General features: G+C 37.9%; 1 protein-coding gene across 1 annotated transcript in view; it reads left to right on the top strand.

Moving 5' to 3' along the window:
• LOC308398014 (CUB and sushi domain-containing protein 1-like) overlaps positions 1-18,641 on the top strand; it is a gene marked incomplete at its 5' end in the record, with an annotated part of 495,403 nt that overhangs the window by 339,642 nt on the left and 137,120 nt on the right. The window contains 6 exons of the mRNA XM_080884378.1: positions 5,377-5,517; positions 9,526-9,647; positions 9,780-9,852; positions 10,950-11,088; positions 15,710-15,897; positions 17,361-17,549. Of these exons, the coding sequence (XP_080740504.1) occupies positions 5,377-5,517; positions 9,526-9,647; positions 9,780-9,852; positions 10,950-11,088; positions 15,710-15,897; positions 17,361-17,549 (852 nt within the window). The remainder of the gene's footprint in view (positions 1-5,376; positions 5,518-9,525; positions 9,648-9,779; positions 9,853-10,949; positions 11,089-15,709; positions 15,898-17,360; positions 17,550-18,641) is intronic.

Raw genomic sequence — 18,641 nt, 5'->3', positions numbered from 1 at the left:
AAGGTTAGCTACTAATTGAACATCCACTTTTCACAGATTATGCTTATTAATCGGTTATCGGTTCTTGGGCTGATGAAAACAAACAAATATTTACAAAGATTTATTGATGCCAATTCATTGCCGATGATTGATTGGCAGTGTCTAATTATATGTCCTCATGTCACATAATCAAATGTCTAAAATATCATTGAATTATGCAGCAGAGGCAATCACTCAAACTCTGCTTTTATGCCTTTATAGAAAAGAAATCAAATTTCTATTCACTGAAGGTTTTATATCAACTTGACACTTATGAACTTGCCTTCTTTTGTATTTCTGAATAAAAGAACATGAAATCACAAATGGCAAACAAAAGTGAACAAAGGAACCTCCGTAATAACCCATAAATCCTCTGAGTGGGGCAACAGCAGCATGAAATCCATGCAAAAAAAAAAAAGATGACACTTTGGGCTACATTTTGAATGGCATGTAAATGGTTAACTTAATCAGAAAGCCATTATTGTCATCTAATATAAGAGAAGATAGTGACAGACTATTACAAAGGCTTTTCTCTAAATCTCTCCACTTAGATAAGATAACGTAGGATCTTGGCACTCTTTTAGCTATTGTTACGTTGATTCTATTTCCTTCCTGGTCTCTTGCCTATCAATGTAATAATGAATAAGTGAAAGGGCTTTTGAGTTGCTAGAGACTAAAGAGGCTGGCACTTTACAACTCAGTTACTGTGTAGCTTAATTGTGTCTAAGTGCATTGAATCCTAAAATTCAAGTCAAGAAGGAAATAAAAAGAAAAGTTTCTATGGGAGTGTTGTGAAGAACAGCATCTTTATCAGTGAAGTGGTCTTGAAACTCCCTTTCTGTCCCTTGAAGTGATGTCAGCTGACATTGATTTCCATTGCCATCTCTGTTACCTTTAAAAATTCATATGAATTTCATAAAGTCAATAGTAAGAAACTGTCAGTTTTCAGGCTTTTAGCGATCGTCAATACATTTCATCTCATTCCAGTGTATCTGTTTATATCTGCACTTTTAAAATAGCCAACTAAAAAAAAAAACCTACACATATGCATTGTAATAGCTTTTTCACCTCAAAACCTGTAATCAAAGCATCAGCTGGTTCACTGGAATGTCAGAAGATTAATACACTTATTGACCAGAAAAGCAATTACAGCAGCACTTCTCACCTCCGCAGAAGAAATTGCTGCAGAAAAAGAAAGTGACCAAAACAGCAACTTTAGACAAACATTACCTCCATATTTAAATGAAGTTAAAAATTGAGTAACATCTGTATTAAAAGTTTATGTACAAGCAAAAGGCAAAAAAAAGAAGGTTGCTGAAAAGTCAAAATAATGATAATGATGTTCAGCATCCATACCAGCGTGCATATGCTATATGTAGTGTTCCTTTATAAATCACCTTAAAAATGTTCCTATATTCCACCCAGGCTTGTCCAACAGATCAATAAAAATCCCTCATGAAGACTGCTGCAGATACAGGACAGTGACACTGAGAGAGTGTTGGCTGCTGCTGATGCTGTAGTTACACTAAACAGGAAATTCTTGCAATTTGAAGTGGTGAAACATGGAGGTGTGCTGTGCTACACCATACGAGTGTCAAGATCCTGATTGAGGCATGCAGACCATCGCTTCCTGTTTGGTATTATGTAAGCGTCTAGACACAGAAATAGCTGAAAAAACAAAACACATTCTCAGTATCTGCAAAATCATTGTTTAACTCTACAAATTCACCAAGGGTGGGGTTTTTCATAGATGATTGTGAAAGCTGATGGAAAGATGTACGGTGAGAAGGCAGAGTGTTTGGCAACCTGGTGTTGCCATCGTGCAAGGCCACGATGCTTCAAAAGACAGCATATGCTCGCCGAAGCAGTTTTATCCAAATAATATCATCAGAATCTAATATAATCTAAGAAAATGAAATTCATAATTGGTGAGATTTAAATAGTATTTCCATTTTCAGTGCTCTCTTTGCCACGTATATAAAATAAATAATTGTGGATATTTGTAAAAAAAAAAATATATATATATATATGTCATTTCATCACTTTCAGTTGAGAAATAAATTACAAGGTGATTTTCTGATATGCCCTGCCAGACTTTCAGGAATCTGCCACCTGATGCAATCTGGCATCATCCTCAGTATTTAAGCCAAACCTTGTGCTCCACAACTGACCAGGACTACTGTGGGGATCACGCAGTTTGACTCTTTCATCTGAGTTCTGCAGATGTGCTAATGCAATGTGTTCGGTTGTGTAATAATAATAAAAAATGGATCATAGTTTTAAATGGTTACAAATGGAGTTGACGTGTACATTACACTATAGAGATGTTCTTATGAAATTATTATTGTGCTACAAGCAAAAGCACATGATCACGCTGCTGGCCTAAAATAAGTCACATTGCAGATTTATGCGATATATGTTTAATATTTATTGAAATTCACCACGTGATAAGGGATCATTGTAAAATTTCAACATTTGTGTTTAAATCCCTCCAGTCTCTGCAAAGTTTCCAATGTATTGGAATACTTAAGCACAATGTTTTAGGTATCTGTAATTTACTTAAGTAGTTTTGACGTGTGCAAAAGTCGGGGGGGGGGGTATTTTTTTCCACAATACCCGGAAACAGGTATCCTTAAGTTGTGGTTGCAGTACTTCGGCATCTATCTACCCTGCTGAAGAGGAGCCCTTTTTTTTAAAGGGCAGGTCATTTCAAATTATTGTGAGTTCAACAAAGATCAGTGTGTTTGCGGATGTTTGTTGAGCCGTCGCCGTTGCATTTGAAATTTGTCAATTGCAGAGAGGTTTGTCGTACAGTGTGTTGCTAGCTAAAGGTCCAGCTGCTGTATATCCCAGAGAGAGAAAAGATAGAGGGCTAACTTCACTCAGAGATAGAGAAAGATAAGAAACACAAGGGAGGAGAGGAAGAAGAGAGGTCAGATTTATAGGTAAGGACTACTCAGTGGTCTTTGAATATGTGACATCATGCTTTTTTCATATTGTGAAACATGCTGTAAATCAAACTGAGTGGACTAACTGTGTAATTTAAAGGCTGCAAAAAAAAAATACAGGTTACTGCAGAATAAACAGGTTAGTTGGCTGTACTGTGATGGATTTAAAGTAAAGAACTGTGTGTGACTGGTGCACAGTATCTGTGGTTTCATGCTCAGAGTTGGGTTACATCAAGTGTAGCAGAGTAGATTTTAGATGATGATGCTTAGATTCATTGACTGAAATCCACCTTCATACCAATTTTATACCATTTAGAAAAAAAAAAGACAGCCAGTCAGTGTAGAGGATAGAAATCAGCCAAGACAACTCATGAAACATCTGCTGACATCTAGTTGAATTCAGTTGTGTATGTCCACAAAGAGCAGGAGGTCAGCTGACCACAGTCTGTACACTAAGAAAATCTGTTGGAGCTCTTAATAGAAATCATTGTGAGTTATGATTCTTTTGTCCACACTGAGCATTATCTGCACCTGCTGAATTCCACTTGAACCATTGACTATACACATTTTCCTGTTTCCTGTTTCCTCTGAAGAGCTACTTTTACTTTCTTACTTTGAAAACATTTCAGAGCCTGTACTTTTTTTCTTTTACTTACTTGTACTCAGTACAACTTTTACTGGAGTATTTTTAACAGTAGTGTTTGTACCGAATACTGTATAAAAAGTATTAAGTGCAGAATGTCTGTACTTTTTCCATCTCTGTATAAAGCCCCTTTATTTTTGTCTTTGTAGATCCATACGTTCCCATACTTTTCTTTAAAGGCCTGTTTGTACCACTGTGGTTATATATCTGGTTCAAAACATAAGACATTGAGCCACATGAACAAGGGAAATTTATAGCTGTCCATGACCACAATAATTACCACCTGTGTATTTCTCTTACCCATGCACCAGAGACTGCAGATGTTTCCTGTGACTTGTTATATTCTTTCATTACCATTTTGGGATCCTTTTTTATAGAGTATATGTACATATCCCAGTGATCTCAACCTGGAAAGTTGCTTTTCTATGTGCTGTAGTCCAGTTTTTATGACACTCCCCCCTGATTCTGTCGTTGCTGCTTGGATCACTGGGGAGCGCACTGAAGAGTAGAATATCTTCTTCCAAACAAAAGTTTATAACTACTTTTTGCAGTAAATGGTCTGATGCTGTGACACAAATGTCTTAGACAGACCTGAGGTGATGTATGATTACAGCAGTACAGGCGAAGGGGTGGAAGTTTCAGACTATTCAACTCATATAGAGTGCGTCCTTTTATGACTGTCTAGTGATACCTCAGTGTTGGAGCACACTGAAACATACCAGCTAAGTTATGCTATTCATTGCAATGATGTACCCTGAGGGGATGATGAGTACTTGGAACAAGATAATGCTCCTTCCCATGGTGATGGAATGGTTCAATACTCATTGAGGTGCAATACCATCAATGACCCAGACACCACAGTCACCTGATATTAGTCTCTTGGGCATTCACTCAAATGCAGCATCTGTACAAAAGAGCTTCTATGTATCATCTTTTGGCAAGCATGACACACTAATGTGTGTCTGGTTTCCTTTTATACTCGGATCTTCAGGTTTCTTGCTTGTTATTTGGATCAATGCGATAGTGCACAGGTGTTGCTTTCATGCTATGAGTGTTCAAAATTGGAAATTGGAAATAATCTTCGAGATAGGTGTCCTCGGGATAATGCCATTTTTGTTCAGTTAACAAGTTAAAGGGTCATGAATGAATGCCTTTCTTGTCGCTCTGTACTAGGCATGTTTACATCTAGTACTATTTAGTAGTAACTGTTACTATACAGTGCATTCAGTATGGACTACTTTTACTGGAGATTTCTTCCTATTTTTTTTTTTTTTTTTTGATGTTGTTGTTGTTGTTTTAAATTCTAAGCATGCAGAGAAGCAAGTTATCCTTCAGCGGCCTATAGTTAACATTGACATTTTAACAGACTTTTCTTGTTGTTCTCATTAAAACTCACAACAGTTGTTAGGCTTTACCAGGACCAGCTTAATCATTTACATTCATTTAGATTGTCAGTTATTTGAATGTCAATAATTTGTTACACCATGAATACATTTCATACTTTGGCACTTCTACTTCTAATGCTTAAATAAAGCATTATGTGCTTATCATGCATATTAGTAAGCATTTAGCAAGTGTGTCAGGAACTGCTAAATCATCTCAGTGTTTTGTTTTCTCTTAACCCTAATTACACCTAATTCACCTCTTTGAGCTCCCTTGGGATGAGCCTTTCTCTTTCCAAGTCTGGCCTGATTTTATACAGGATAAATTAGATAAGCAATATTAAATGTCTCTCTAAAATAATGTTTAAATTGTGCTTGATTTTAGGTCTGTCTGAGCCAACAACATTTGGGACATTCTCAGGAAAAGATGTTCCATCACAGATCGCCTCAAACGGTCACATCATGAGACTGGAATTTCAGTCTGATCATTCAAATACTGGGAAGGGCTTCAATATCAGCTATACCAGTAAGTATCAACTACCTACTTATTGCTCAGTCCATTTGTTGTTTAGGCCGTAGTAAACACCCTTAGCTTACTAAGTCACTGGGGGAAAATGTGCAATCTCAACCAGTTGGTGAGCGGTTACTGGAGGTTGCAAATAAAGAGACTAGTCAGTAGCCCACTGGCACTAGGAAAAATCTGTGCTTCTACAGTGGTCCCTGGAGACTGACACTAGGTGAAATCGGTTGCAAAGTGGTATGAATTGTGCACTGAAAACCTTCTTTGTTGCCTGCAGATTACTGTGATTGCTTGTAGTTTGCATGGAAGATGCAGATTTGTCTGCAAAAACTCAGAAACTCTTGTGAAAAGCATGATGAAAACCAGAAATGGATTTGCATTGAAGTAAAGATGCACCATTTGAAATGTGTTGGTGGATGTCCTCTATTTCGGCTCTCTGCTGCAATTTTTTCCCATTTTTCAGCTACTCCGTGAGTAGTTATTGAGTATTAGCAGAAAGATCTGTGTCTTCTGTGCATACTGCAGTGACTATGATAGTCTACTAGTCACAAAGAGGATTTGGGGTAGCAGCCTCTTTGCAACCAACCAAATATCCATTAAGATCTCTACCAGCGTACTACCTCATTGTTGTATTTGAATTTGGTTTAAATTTTTTTTAAGTAACTGTCATTTTTTTCCCAGCAGTTCTTCTGACAAATGACAGCATGTTGTTTTGACACTTTGACAAATTTTTATTAAGAATACTTCCAGGGTCACTTCAGTGGAGTTTTGATAGCAGAAATTTGTTAAACAATACGGACATTCCAACAGTAAAACTGAGATGCAACACTTCTACCACCATGTAATCAGAGACAAAAGCAGAAATCAGTTGTCAACATACTGCTATACATTATGTTCTAGGGTAGATCCTAGCGAGTGTCCCTTTTTTTAAACAAATGATTTACTGATTATCAAGCTGAGTATTGCTATGTAACTCAATGCACATCTTTAAAACATATAAGCTACATTTACAACTAAATTCTGAGGATTTGCTTCCGGAGCTTGTTGTATAGCTAGTATCTTCATATACTAGTTAAGATCCATATTAAATATAGCTCAGAGTAAAATACCTTTTCATATGCTAACCACCTCAGAATGGCACTTCGTTATGATTAATATAATACCGACATCAGCATTACTGCACCTGACGTTACCTTAACCTGTCCTGTTTGACTTCTTCTGCTTGACTGATCCTATATGGTAAATGGCCTGTATTTGTACAGCGCTTTACTAGTCCCTAAGGACTCCAAAGCGCTTTACACATCCAGTCATCCACCCATTCACACACACATTCACACACTGGTGATGGCAAGCTACATATGCATATCTTACTCAACTTTCACCCAGTTAAGCCTGTCCCATTGTCAGAGTTTGAACCCAGCTACTCCATCCTGTATATTTATCCACTCTAAGCTGAACTAGTTCTGCCTGAGTGATTCAGATTCATTCAGTGTGATTACCATGCACTTCTGCACCATTTCACACACTGCCTCCCAAATGACCTTGTCTTTGGCTCTTCCTTTAGAGGTGGCATTTGACAAATGAAAATAGTGTGTGTGTGTGTGTGTGTGTGTGTGTGTGTGTGTGTGTGTGTGTGTGTGTGTGTGTGTGTGTGTGTGTGTGTGTGTGTTTTTTAACCTAGTGAAAAAAAACTGAGCATAATAAATAACAAAGTGTACTATTTCAAATCCTAACACAAATGAAAGGTTTGATGCACCTCAAACGAAAAATTAATATGTAGTTAAATAAAAATCATATTAAATTAAATGCCTCTCAAGCTTTTTACCTGGCAGAAAAGAAAAATGCTGAAATACATTCATATAGTTTTTAGTGGTGAAACTTTTTGAAAATGTAATTTGAAAACCTGATGACATAAATTCTACACTGGGACTTAAAAATATCAAACATATTGTGCTGTTTCAGTAATTTGGTCTATTAACATTTTAATGCATATATGAATATCAAGAGGTTATGCTGTGGGTATATTTATATGAATTGTGTTAGAAACTCAAGAATGAATGCAAGACTGTGCAGTTATTTGGTGAAAGCGGTGCACTGGGAGCCAATAACTGTTCGCAGATTTGAATCTATCCTACAAATAAATTGATCCTATATATTATGAGGACATCATGCGTAAAAATGTGCTTTAGCCTATGACAGCTAAGGTTATTAATGATATATTTAAAATGGAATATATCCAAATTCTGTTTTTAATCACTTTCAGAGGAAGATGATCATTTCCAAAAAACAATTTTGTTTCTTTAACAATTTGTTTTAAACTAAACCATACTTTGGGCAAAAAGAGACTGGACTCACTATTGTCCCTTGAGGTAGAAAGTGGAACTACTTGGGTCTAGCTCAGTGGTGTCCAAACCCAGGCCTCGAGGGTCGGTATCCTGCAGGTTTTAGATGTGTCCTTGAGCCGTCACAGCTGATTTAAATGGCTAAATTACCTCCTCAACATGTCGTGAAGTTCTCCAGAGGCCTGGTAACGAACTAATCATTTGATTCAGGTGTGTTGACCCAGGGTGAGATCTACAACCTGCAGGACCCGCCCTTGAGGCCTGGAGTTGGCCCATCCCTGACCTAATGAATCAGATGTCCACTTCAACTACAAAACAATGCAAGAATAAATTTATACATGGAACAGATTTAGACTCTTTGGATAAGTAAAAACTCTGAATAAATAAGTCTAGAGTTAGACCAATCTGAGACTTTCCCACATTATACAATATTGTTGACATTCTTGACAGCATTGACATTGTTGACAATATTGTGGACCCAGTGTGAGATCTAAAACCTGCAGGACACCGGCCCTCGAGGCCTGGAGTTGGCCAAGCCTGGTCTAGCTGGTTAGCCTGCTAACTTTAGTGCATATTGCTCCTTAATGTCAAAATTCTTATTTCCTCACTAACTACAGCTAATCTTTAAAATGTTTACATCTTACTAACAAATGGTTTACTCAAAATTTTAAATTACAAAATGCATTCACTGTAAGATGCATAGTTATTCTTATCTGAGGTCAACTATTGAGTTCATCTTTTTTCTGTTATAGCCGAAATATCATTTAGTTTTTATTTTTTCCTTTTTTTTTATGCCATATGTTTCTACCTTTCCCTGTCACTATGGCTTCTTCTTAGCTTCTTCAGCCTTAGTTGGCCTTTTTTTCATCTTCTACTGGGTTCAAACCAATGACTGTATTGGTTTAAACATATCATTTGAATATTTTGTATGCTGGCATTTCGTGCTTTTTCTCATACGTATCTTCTAGTCTTTTCTTCCTCTTCTATAATATCAGGTTGTTGAAGGAGTACAAGGGCTACTTTATCTGTGTCTGCCTTTGGCCTATATAGTACTTTCTCTACATGCATATTTGAACACATATTTGAATACTGCTACAAGACTGTATGTAATATACAGTATGTGTGCATTTTTGTTTGTGTACCTGCCATTTCCCTTGTGGCTCTCATTTTTTTCCCTACGTCCTCTCCTTTCTCTCACTGCTCCCATTTCCCTCCATCAGCAGCTAATCAACCTGAGACATGTCCAATCACTGGGTGTGTGCTCTGGGTGGGATCAGGTTAATCTCTGGAATGGGGATAATATAAGCTTAACATGACAAGGTTGAGTCCACATAAAGATAATTCCATTCCCATATTTCCATATCAGTGGAGATGTCACATTCACTGACAGTGATACAGCAGCGGTTTCATTTTTTTCCTCTGGCAGAACCAAATTTTCGGTATTAAAATAAATTGAAAAAACTGGTAAAAACTGCTCAAATGAATAAATATGCATACATATTTTGAACCACTTAACCAGAGTGTAGTTGCAATCTGCCAGCTTTCTCTTTTTTTCAGATTACGTCTTTGTTCTTTCCTTTTCAAATTAATTTGCCTTTGTTTGATACAGTAATTCAATCTTATGTGTCTTAGCCCCAGTTTTAACTTTTCTCTGGTTATTTTCTCTCTGTAGCATTTGGTCAGAATGAATGTCATGACCCAGGAGTCCCAGTAAATGGTCAGAGGTACGGTGACCAGTTTCAGCTTGGCAGCTCAGTGGCGTTTCGCTGTGATCAAGGATTCATTCGGACTCAGGTAATAATCATTTGAAAGTATCATTATCACACTTTTTAACACAATTTTGAAATGATTGTCATAATCGGTGTCCATAGTTGTGTGGTAAAACCTAGTATAAATGTAACCTTTCTTTAAATCGTGTATTTCCAGGGGTCCGATCAGGTCACCTGCATTATTCAGGATGGAAATGTTGTCTGGTCTGCAGCTGTACCTCGCTGTGAAGGTAAACCTAAGCAGACACCTACACATAAGAACTGTTTACTGTATATAGGAGTATAATGTTCCACAAAACATTCAACTATTTTAGCGATTACCATACAGCTCAAGTGTGTTTATGCACCTTTGGAACAATTAAATTTTCTCTTTTAATTGATTTTAGCCTTGCAGTCTGGACACATCATTCTTTCTAAAGAATAATCTTTAAATGAGACTGGCACATGTTGTACCAAAGCTTTTCAGGGACACATATTCATTTATTTAGACACCGAAAGACAGAGATGTACTATTAGGACAAAATCAAATTGAACATGGGGGGGTCATCTTTTTAACTATGGAGTACGAGAGAATATCATCTCTCCTGTTCTTGAAGATCCCATCCAAAAAAACTGCTCCTTCAGTATGCATTCTGTGTTTTTTTTTTTCTTTTCTTGCTGAAAGTCTGGATTTATGAGAGCAATCAAATATGCAAAGGTATGAGCTACTTGAAAAGACAAGCCACTGCAAATTATATGTTGTAGCAATGAATAATGAAGAAACCATGAATTCCAGGTCTGGAGTTTTTTATGTTTAATTCAGGTTCTAGACAGACTCAAAATGAATAAGAATAAAAACCGAACATGATACGATGTCTGATATTTCATTTTATTTGAAAGAAACAACTCAACGGGAGATAATTATTGTTTTTTAATGTGTCATAATTGAAATTTTGGAACTGAGCTATAAAGTAGTGACGGTATGTGCCAGTGTTGCTGCCTGCAGCTTGTGCAGGGAAACGGAGAGTTATTTTTTGGCACCATTTGACACATAAATATATTTAATTCCTCCTATAAATTATAATGTGATAATTATTTTGGGCTTTTTCAAACATCACTAACTCAAAATTGCTTACTGTAGCACATGATGGGCTCACTGTAATTTCTGAAGGTAAATGTTTATGTATGAAATATAGAAATTCAGAGTGGATTAGAATGATAAAATAAACAGAGCAGACAATTAATCTGCTAACTTAATGAAATAGGAGCAATTTACAGACATTTACAAGGAGAAAATGATTAATTTTATTTCCTGTGGTTGTGTGTGGGGGTCTTTGTTTCCATCCAGCTCCCTGTGGAGGGCATCTTACAGCTCCTACAGGTGTTTTGCTATCTCCTGGTTGGCCCTCCTTTTACAAAGACTCTCTGAACTGCCAGTGGGTGATTGAAGCACAAGCAGACCATGCTGTAAAGATACACTTTGACAAGTAAGTGTATTACTCAACTATGCTGTTGACTGATTTGTCAAATGTGTTTGCTCAAAAATTGTTGACATTTGACTGTTAATGGTTAGATAATATGGTACGGTTAGGGAGTGCATTATTTAGTTAATATTTTACTTGGGCAGTCTTTCACATGCAATATAAGGTAGTCAGATATAGATGAGGCTGGTGAGTTACTGCTGCAGTAAATGATTAATGTTGGCTTTTTACATTTTTTTTCTTCTGGAAACAAGCCACAGACAGATGCAGTGTAGCCTGAAACTGCAATAGCAGAAATTTGTCTTTTTGAAATGTGACGTACACGCCGAGTTATCTTCATCGCCTATGAGACATTTCATTTGTGGACGATTCAGCATACTTCTTCTGAAGCAGAGGCTAGTTAATTTTTCATTTAGCTGGTCAGATATAATTATTCAGATACCGCGTTGTTGCAGTGTGTCAGTAGCTCCCAAATCTTGGTTTCTGTTCAACTAGATAGGTTGGTGATATACAACATCCTTTTTCTGGATCATCTACTATTTGATGCTTAGACTCAAAAATCGACTGATTAGGCCCTGTAGCTCCAACTTAATGCAAATGGGTTAATTAGTGTTTAAGTGTTTTAGCTATTTAATAGAATAATTCAATTCAATTCAATTCAATTTTATTTATATAGCGCCAAATCACAACAAAAGTCGCCTCAAGGCGCTTCATAGATACAGAGAAAAACCCAACAATCATATGACCCCCTATGACCAAGCACTTTGGCGACAGTGGGAAGGAAAAACTCCCTTTTAACAGGAAGAAACCTCCGGCAGAACCAGGCTCAGGGAGGGGCGGCCATCTGCTGCGACCGGTTGGGGTGAGAGAAGGAAGACAGGATAAAGACATGCTGTGGAAGAGAGACAGAGGTTAATAACAGATATGATTCAACGCAGAGAGGTCTGTTAAAACATAGTGAGCGAGAAAGGTGACTGGAAAGGAAAAACTCAATGCATCAAGGGAATCCCCCGGCAGCCTACATCTATTGCAGCATAACTAAGGGAGGATTCAGGGTCACCTGGTCCAGCCCTAACTATATGCTTTAGCAAAAAGGAAAGTTTTAAGCCTAATCTTAAAAGTAGAGATAGTGTCTGTCTCCCGAATCCAAACTGGAAGCTGGTTCCACAGAAGAGGGGCCTGAAAACTGAAGGCTCTCCCTCCCATTCTACTTTTAAATACTCTAGGAACAACAAGTAGGCCTGCAGAGCGAGAGCGAAGTGCTCTAATAGGGTGATATGGTACTACAAGGTCCTTAAGATAAGATGGGGCCTGATTATTTAAGACCTTGTATGTGAGGAGCAGGATTTTGAATTCAATTCTGGATTTAACAGGAAGCCAATGAAGGGAAGCCAAAACAGGAGAAATATGCTCTCTCTTTCTAGTCCCTGTCAGGACTCTTGCTGCAGCATTTTGGATTAGCTGAAGGCTTTTCAGTGAGTTTTTTGGACATCCTGATAATAATGAATTACAGTAGTCCAGCCTGGAAGTTATAAATGCATGAACTAGTTTTTCAGCGTCACTCTGAGACAGGATATTTCTAATTTTAGAGATGTTGCGCAAATGGAAGAACGCAGTCTTACATGCATTGAAGGATATGTCCTGGTCAAAAATGACTCCAAGGTTCCTCACAGCGTTACTGAAGGCCAAGGTAATGCCATCCTGAGTAAGAATCTGGTTAGATACCATATTTCTAAGCTTTTCAGGGCCGAGTACAATAACCTCAGTTTTATCTGAATTAAGAAGCAGAAAGTTAGCGGCCATCCAGGTCTTTATGTCTTTAAGACATTCCTGCAGTTTAACTAATTGGTGTGTGTTATCTGGCTTCATGGGTAGATAGAGCTGGGTGTCATCTGCATAGCAGTGAAAATGTATGCTATGTCTTCTAATGATGCTGCCTAAGGGAAGCATATATAATGTAAACAGAATTGGTCCTAGCACTGAACCCTGTGGAACTCCATAATTAACCTCAGTGTGTGAAGAGGACTCTCCATTTACATGCACAAATTGGAGTCTATTAGATAGATATGATACAAACCACTGCAGTGCAGTACCTGTAATACCTACAGCATGTTCTAATCGCTCTAATAGGATATTATGGTCAACAGTATCGAATGCTGCACTGAGGTCTAGCAGGACAAGCACAGAGATGAGTCCACTGTCAGATGCCATAAGAAGATCATTTCGTTAGCTTCATAGCATAAGTGCCTAAGTCATTGACTTAGTCAAATGACTTAGGCAATTATGCTATGAAGCTAACGATTTGTAACCTTCACTAAAGCTGTTTCTGTGCTGTGATGAACTCTGAAACCTGACTGAAACTCTTCAAATAAGCCATTCCTCTGCAGATGATCTGTTAGCTGTTTGACAACTACTCTTTCAAGGATTTTTGATATGAAAGGAAGGTTGGAGATTGGCCTATAATTAGCTAAGACTGCTGGGTCTAGAGATGGCTTTTTGAGTAAAGGTTTAACTACAGCCAGCTTGAAGGCCTGTGGTACATAGCCGATTATTAGAGATAGGTTGATCATATTTAAGATCGAAGAATTAATTAATGGCAGGACTTCTTTGAGCAGTTTTGTAGGAATGGGGTCTAAAAGACACGTTGATGGTTTGGAGGAAGTAATTATTGAAGTTAACTCAGAAAGATCAATTGGAGAAAAATAGTCTAACTTAACATCAATGGTACTAAGAGTAGCTGTAAATAATATTACATCTGTGGGATGATTATTGGTAATTTTTTCTCTAATGATAAAAATTTTATTTGTGAAGAAGTTCATGGAGTCATTACAAGTTAACGTTAAAGGGATGGTTGGCTCAAAAGAGCTCTGACTTTTTGTCAGCCTGGCTACAGTGCTGAAGAGAAACCTGGGGTTGTTCTTATTTTCTTCAATCAGTGATGAATAGTAAGATGTTCTGGCTTTGCGGAGGGCTTTCTTATAAAGCAGCAAACTATTTCTCCAGGCTAAATGATGATCCTCTAAATTTGTGACACGCCATTTCCTCTCCAGATTACGAGTCATCTGCTTTAGGGTACGTGTTTGAGAATTATACTACGGAGTCAGGTACTTCTGATTTGAGACCTTAGTTTTCACAGGACCTACAGTATCCAGAGGCGTACGTAGTGAGGAGGTGAAATTATTAACAAGATAATCGACCTCTGTTGGGGTAGTGTTCAGATAGCTGCTCTGCTCTATGTTGGTACAGGGCATTGAAGATGATAACAGTGGGTGGATTATATTCTTAAACTTAGTTACAGCACTTTCAGAAAGACATCTACTTTGATAAAGTCTACTCTCCACCGCTGTGTAATCAATTATTGTAAATGTAAATGTTATCAGGAAATGATCAGACAGGAGAGGGTTTTCAGGAAACACTGTTAAATGTTCAGTTTCTATGCCATATGTTAAAACAAGATCTAGAGTGTGATTAAAGTGGTGGGTGGGTTCTTTTACATTTTGAGAAAAACCAATTGAGTCTAATAACAGATTAAATGCCATGTTGAGGCTGTCATTTTTAGCATCTACATGGATGTTAAAATCACCCACAATAATTATTTTATCTGAGCTCAGAACTAAATCCAATAAAAAGTCTGTGAAATCAGAGAGAACTCTGTGTAAGGCCCAGGTGGACGATAGATGATAACAAGTAAGACTGGTTTCTGAGTTTCACAGCTGGGGTGGACAATGTTAAGCATCAGGCTTTCAAATGAATTAAAAGTCTGTCTTGGTCTTTCATTAATTAATAGGCTGGTGTGAAAAATTGCTGCCACACCGCCCCCTCGGCCTGTGCTTCGAGATTTCTGGTAGTTAGAATGACTCGGGGGTGTTGATTCATTTAAACTAACAGAATCATCCTGCTGCAACCAGGTTTCTGTAAGGCAGAGTAAATCAATTTGTTGATCAATTATTAAGTCATGTACTAACAGAGACTTGGAGGAGAGAGACCTAATATTTAATAATCCACATTTCACTGTTTTACTCTTTGGTCCAGAGTACTGTATTGTTCTTTCTTTGTAATTGTTTATATTTAAGTTGTTTGTTGCTGGTTTTTAGTTTGTTTTTTTGTCTTTTTGGAAGCTGACACAGTCTCTATGGAGATGGGTTTTTGGGGGGGTAGCAGGAGGAGAGAAGCTGCAGAGAGGCGTGTAAGACTGCAACTCTGCTTCCTGGTCCCAACTCTGGATAGTCATATTTTCGGGGGTTTTAATAAATTTGTCCATATTTCTAGAAATGAGAGCTGCTCCATCCAAAGTGGGATGGATGCCGTCTCTCCTAACAAGACCAGGTTTCCTCCAGAAGGTTTGCCAATTATCTATGAAGCCCACATCATTTCTGGGACACCACTCAGACAGTCAGCAATAGGTGTGACTGATTGATTGCTTACATATCAGTCAAGTTTCTTATATGGTAGTACTTTGTTATAGCTCAGTGTTTTGTTTTGTTTTTGCCTACAGTGGATAAATTGTGCAAAATGAACAATATTGGCGAGTTTCTCTTTTTTCAGCGTTGGAATTTATTAACATGTATAACTTGCAGTTGTGAATTTCATGTGCGTGTTTTTTTTTTTTTTTTTTTTGTTTCTCTAGGTTCCAGACAGAAGTCAACTATGACACACTGGAGATCAGGGATGGCCCCTCAGCATCCTCTCTCCTGATCGGCGAATACCATGGTACCCAAGCGCCTCATTTCCTGATTTCCACATCAAACTTCCTGTTCCTGTTGTTCACTACAGACAACAGCCGCTCTGCCACAGGCTTCAGCATCAGATATGAAAGTAAGTCTAAATGACTGATAGACTGAAATAGAGCTGGGCGATAGAACGATAACGATATGTATCGCGATATAACTTTTACTCGATAGAGAAATTAAGCTATCGCAATAGACCTCGCCGCTCTTGTCCTCTTAAAAAAAAAAAAAAAAAAAAAGGTCAGCCAATCCAAATTAAGTAGCGCAGAGCCGAACCAATCACAGCCGCAGCGTCACGTCGCGTGACTTGTTACGTACAGCACAAGTGCCAAGCCGCACGTGTGTTTGTTTGGGAAGCAGCCAGCGGGTAATGGAGCCAGCGCATAATGGAGGAAATGAGTGTGCCGACTAGAAAAATCAACCGAGCGTGACCGAAGGTTACAGAAGAGAAAACAGATGATGGTTCCAATGCCGGAGAGATTGTCGAACGGAAGAGCCAAAGAAGTGTGCCGAAAGCAAGTCTGGAAATACAATAAACTGGTGCATGCGTCACACTGTGCGCCACGTTATTGTTTCGGTGAAATGAATTTCTACAATACTGTTACTGTTAATTCTACTCTCTGCAGTGTTTAAATGCTTACATATACACACAGTTACTGTCCCTCCACACATACGACTCTGTTCTGCTTCTATGCCGCAGCTTTGTTTACTTTTTCCCACCGAGGCTTCTAGACTTCTGATTGGCCAACATTTCTGCACGGTTAGGAATCTAGCGCCACCTGCTGCTTTGGCATGTTCATAGCAGCGTTTTCCTTCATTTCTGCCTTTATGTGTGGACGGGATTATTTTTTAAAACGAAAACGGAAAATCTCAGTTTTCAAAAATACCCGTGTACGTGTGGACGTAGCCTCAGTCTCTGACTGGAAGCGCTAATTCATCATTCGGCTTTTGTCAGACTAAAGTAACTGTTAAAACTGTTTGAAAAGCTCAGCTATACAACAAGGAGAGATTGAGAATTTCCTTTTAGTTCTCAGTTTATTTGATATTGACAAAAGTTAGTCAGTTTTGTCTGTTCTTCTGTAAAACAAACTAAGATTTATTTTTAGAATTAATATTTTGTTTCTAAGTGGAATTGACAATTTAGTCTGTTTCGTTTGTTCTATTTTGAAACTTAAACGCTTTAGCGGCTGCCTTTTGTGTAGTTTGCAATATTTGCCTTTATCTATCTGAAAAAGTCTCATGTTCCTTAAGTACATCTACCCTGTCGAACTTATTATGGGAAATAAATATTTAAATAAAAACAAGCTGCTGATTATTTCACATTTTACTTGTGAGCAACGGCACATTTAAATCTTACAAATATAGTTATTTGGCTTATATCGTGATAGATATCGTTATCGCCTGAAATGAAAAAAACATATCGTGATATGAAAAAATCTCATATCGCCCAGCTCTAGACTGAAATGCCTGGTAGACACACTCGAAATTGCTTACAGACGCAAATACACTCAACCTTTTGACACTGCGGCGGTTGTGTGATGTGATTTTCAGGTGTGAAAATGGAGTCAGACTCGTGTCTTGATCCTGGTATCCCAGTGAATGGTCGTCGCCATGGCAGCAGCTTTTCCATTGGCTCTCGTGTGTCATTTACATGTGACCCGGGATACACACTTAGCGATCAGGAGCCAATTGTTTGCGAGCAGAATCATCAGTGGAGTCACGCTCTTCCCAGTTGTGATGGTTAGTATCTTCTTTTATTTTATTTGATCTCTTACAGGAATTACCCTGTAGCGTGAGTAATACAATCAGGGGCGAATGCTGTTCTCTCGTGACTCACCTCACACATAGTTTCACATTCTCTAAACATGGAAAAGAGTGAAAAAACGTTGTCAACATACAGCACATACTGACAGAGCAGGCCATTGTGGTTTGGGGTTTGTTTTCTTTTAACTAAAGACATTGCCCAGTTTTTGCCTCCAGAAGTGCTTAGTTGGGAGAACAGCTTGAAATAGCTTTATAAATACACCTCTCAAGCCAAAAGCTGCATTAAATGCTTTCATTGGCAAAATAAGTCATCTTGAGCTGAATTTAATTCTGGCCAAATTGTTGTTTGATTGATTATGTGTGTTTTAGAGTTGATGTTTTTAATTCTCCAACTGAATATTGCAACTAAGAAATAGTAGCCACCACAGTCTTTTGTAGGGATTTTTATCTAATCATTTTATTTACACTGGAAATCAATGTATGAGCTCTTTTTTAAGTTAATCTGGCACTACAGGAAAAGTTGAAATTGCATCTTGCTTTGATAGACTTTTGAAAGATTGCTAAATATCAGACTTTGTTATACTATTTAGCACTTTTCTTACAATCCATCTCAACTATAACTATATACATCTCTGTCTTTCGGTGTCTAAATAAATGAATATGTGTCCTTGAAAAGCTTTGGTACAACATGTGCCAGTCTCATTTAAAGATTATTCTTTAGAAAGAATGATGTGTCCAAACTGCAAGGCTAAAATAAATTAAAAGAGAAAATTTAATTGTTCCAAAGGTGCATAAACACACTTGTGTTCGCTGCACCTTGGACAGGGCTCCATTCTATCACTTGGCTACAACATACAGGCAGATGCACACTGAACTTGACATCTGCTGTATGTACATTTTCTCTGAAGATCTAGAGACACTGTTTTTTTCACTCATGTTCAATCCTGTCCTCATAGCTAAACATTTTTAAGGGAATGTTTTTTTGTTTGTTAAGCCACTTACCACTGACATATGAATCATTCAAAAAATAAAATAAGCCTCTAACTCAGGGGACAGCTTTGTGTCTAC

Source organism: Rhamphochromis sp. 'chilingali' (assembly GCF_963969265.1).
Source record: "Rhamphochromis sp. 'chilingali' genome assembly, chromosome: 6".
In the NCBI taxonomy this organism is placed as follows: Eukaryota; Metazoa; Chordata; class Actinopteri; order Cichliformes; family Cichlidae; genus Rhamphochromis; species Rhamphochromis sp. 'chilingali'.
The sequence above is the reverse complement of the archived record's forward strand: the minus strand, read 5'-3'. Positions and strand labels throughout refer to the sequence as shown.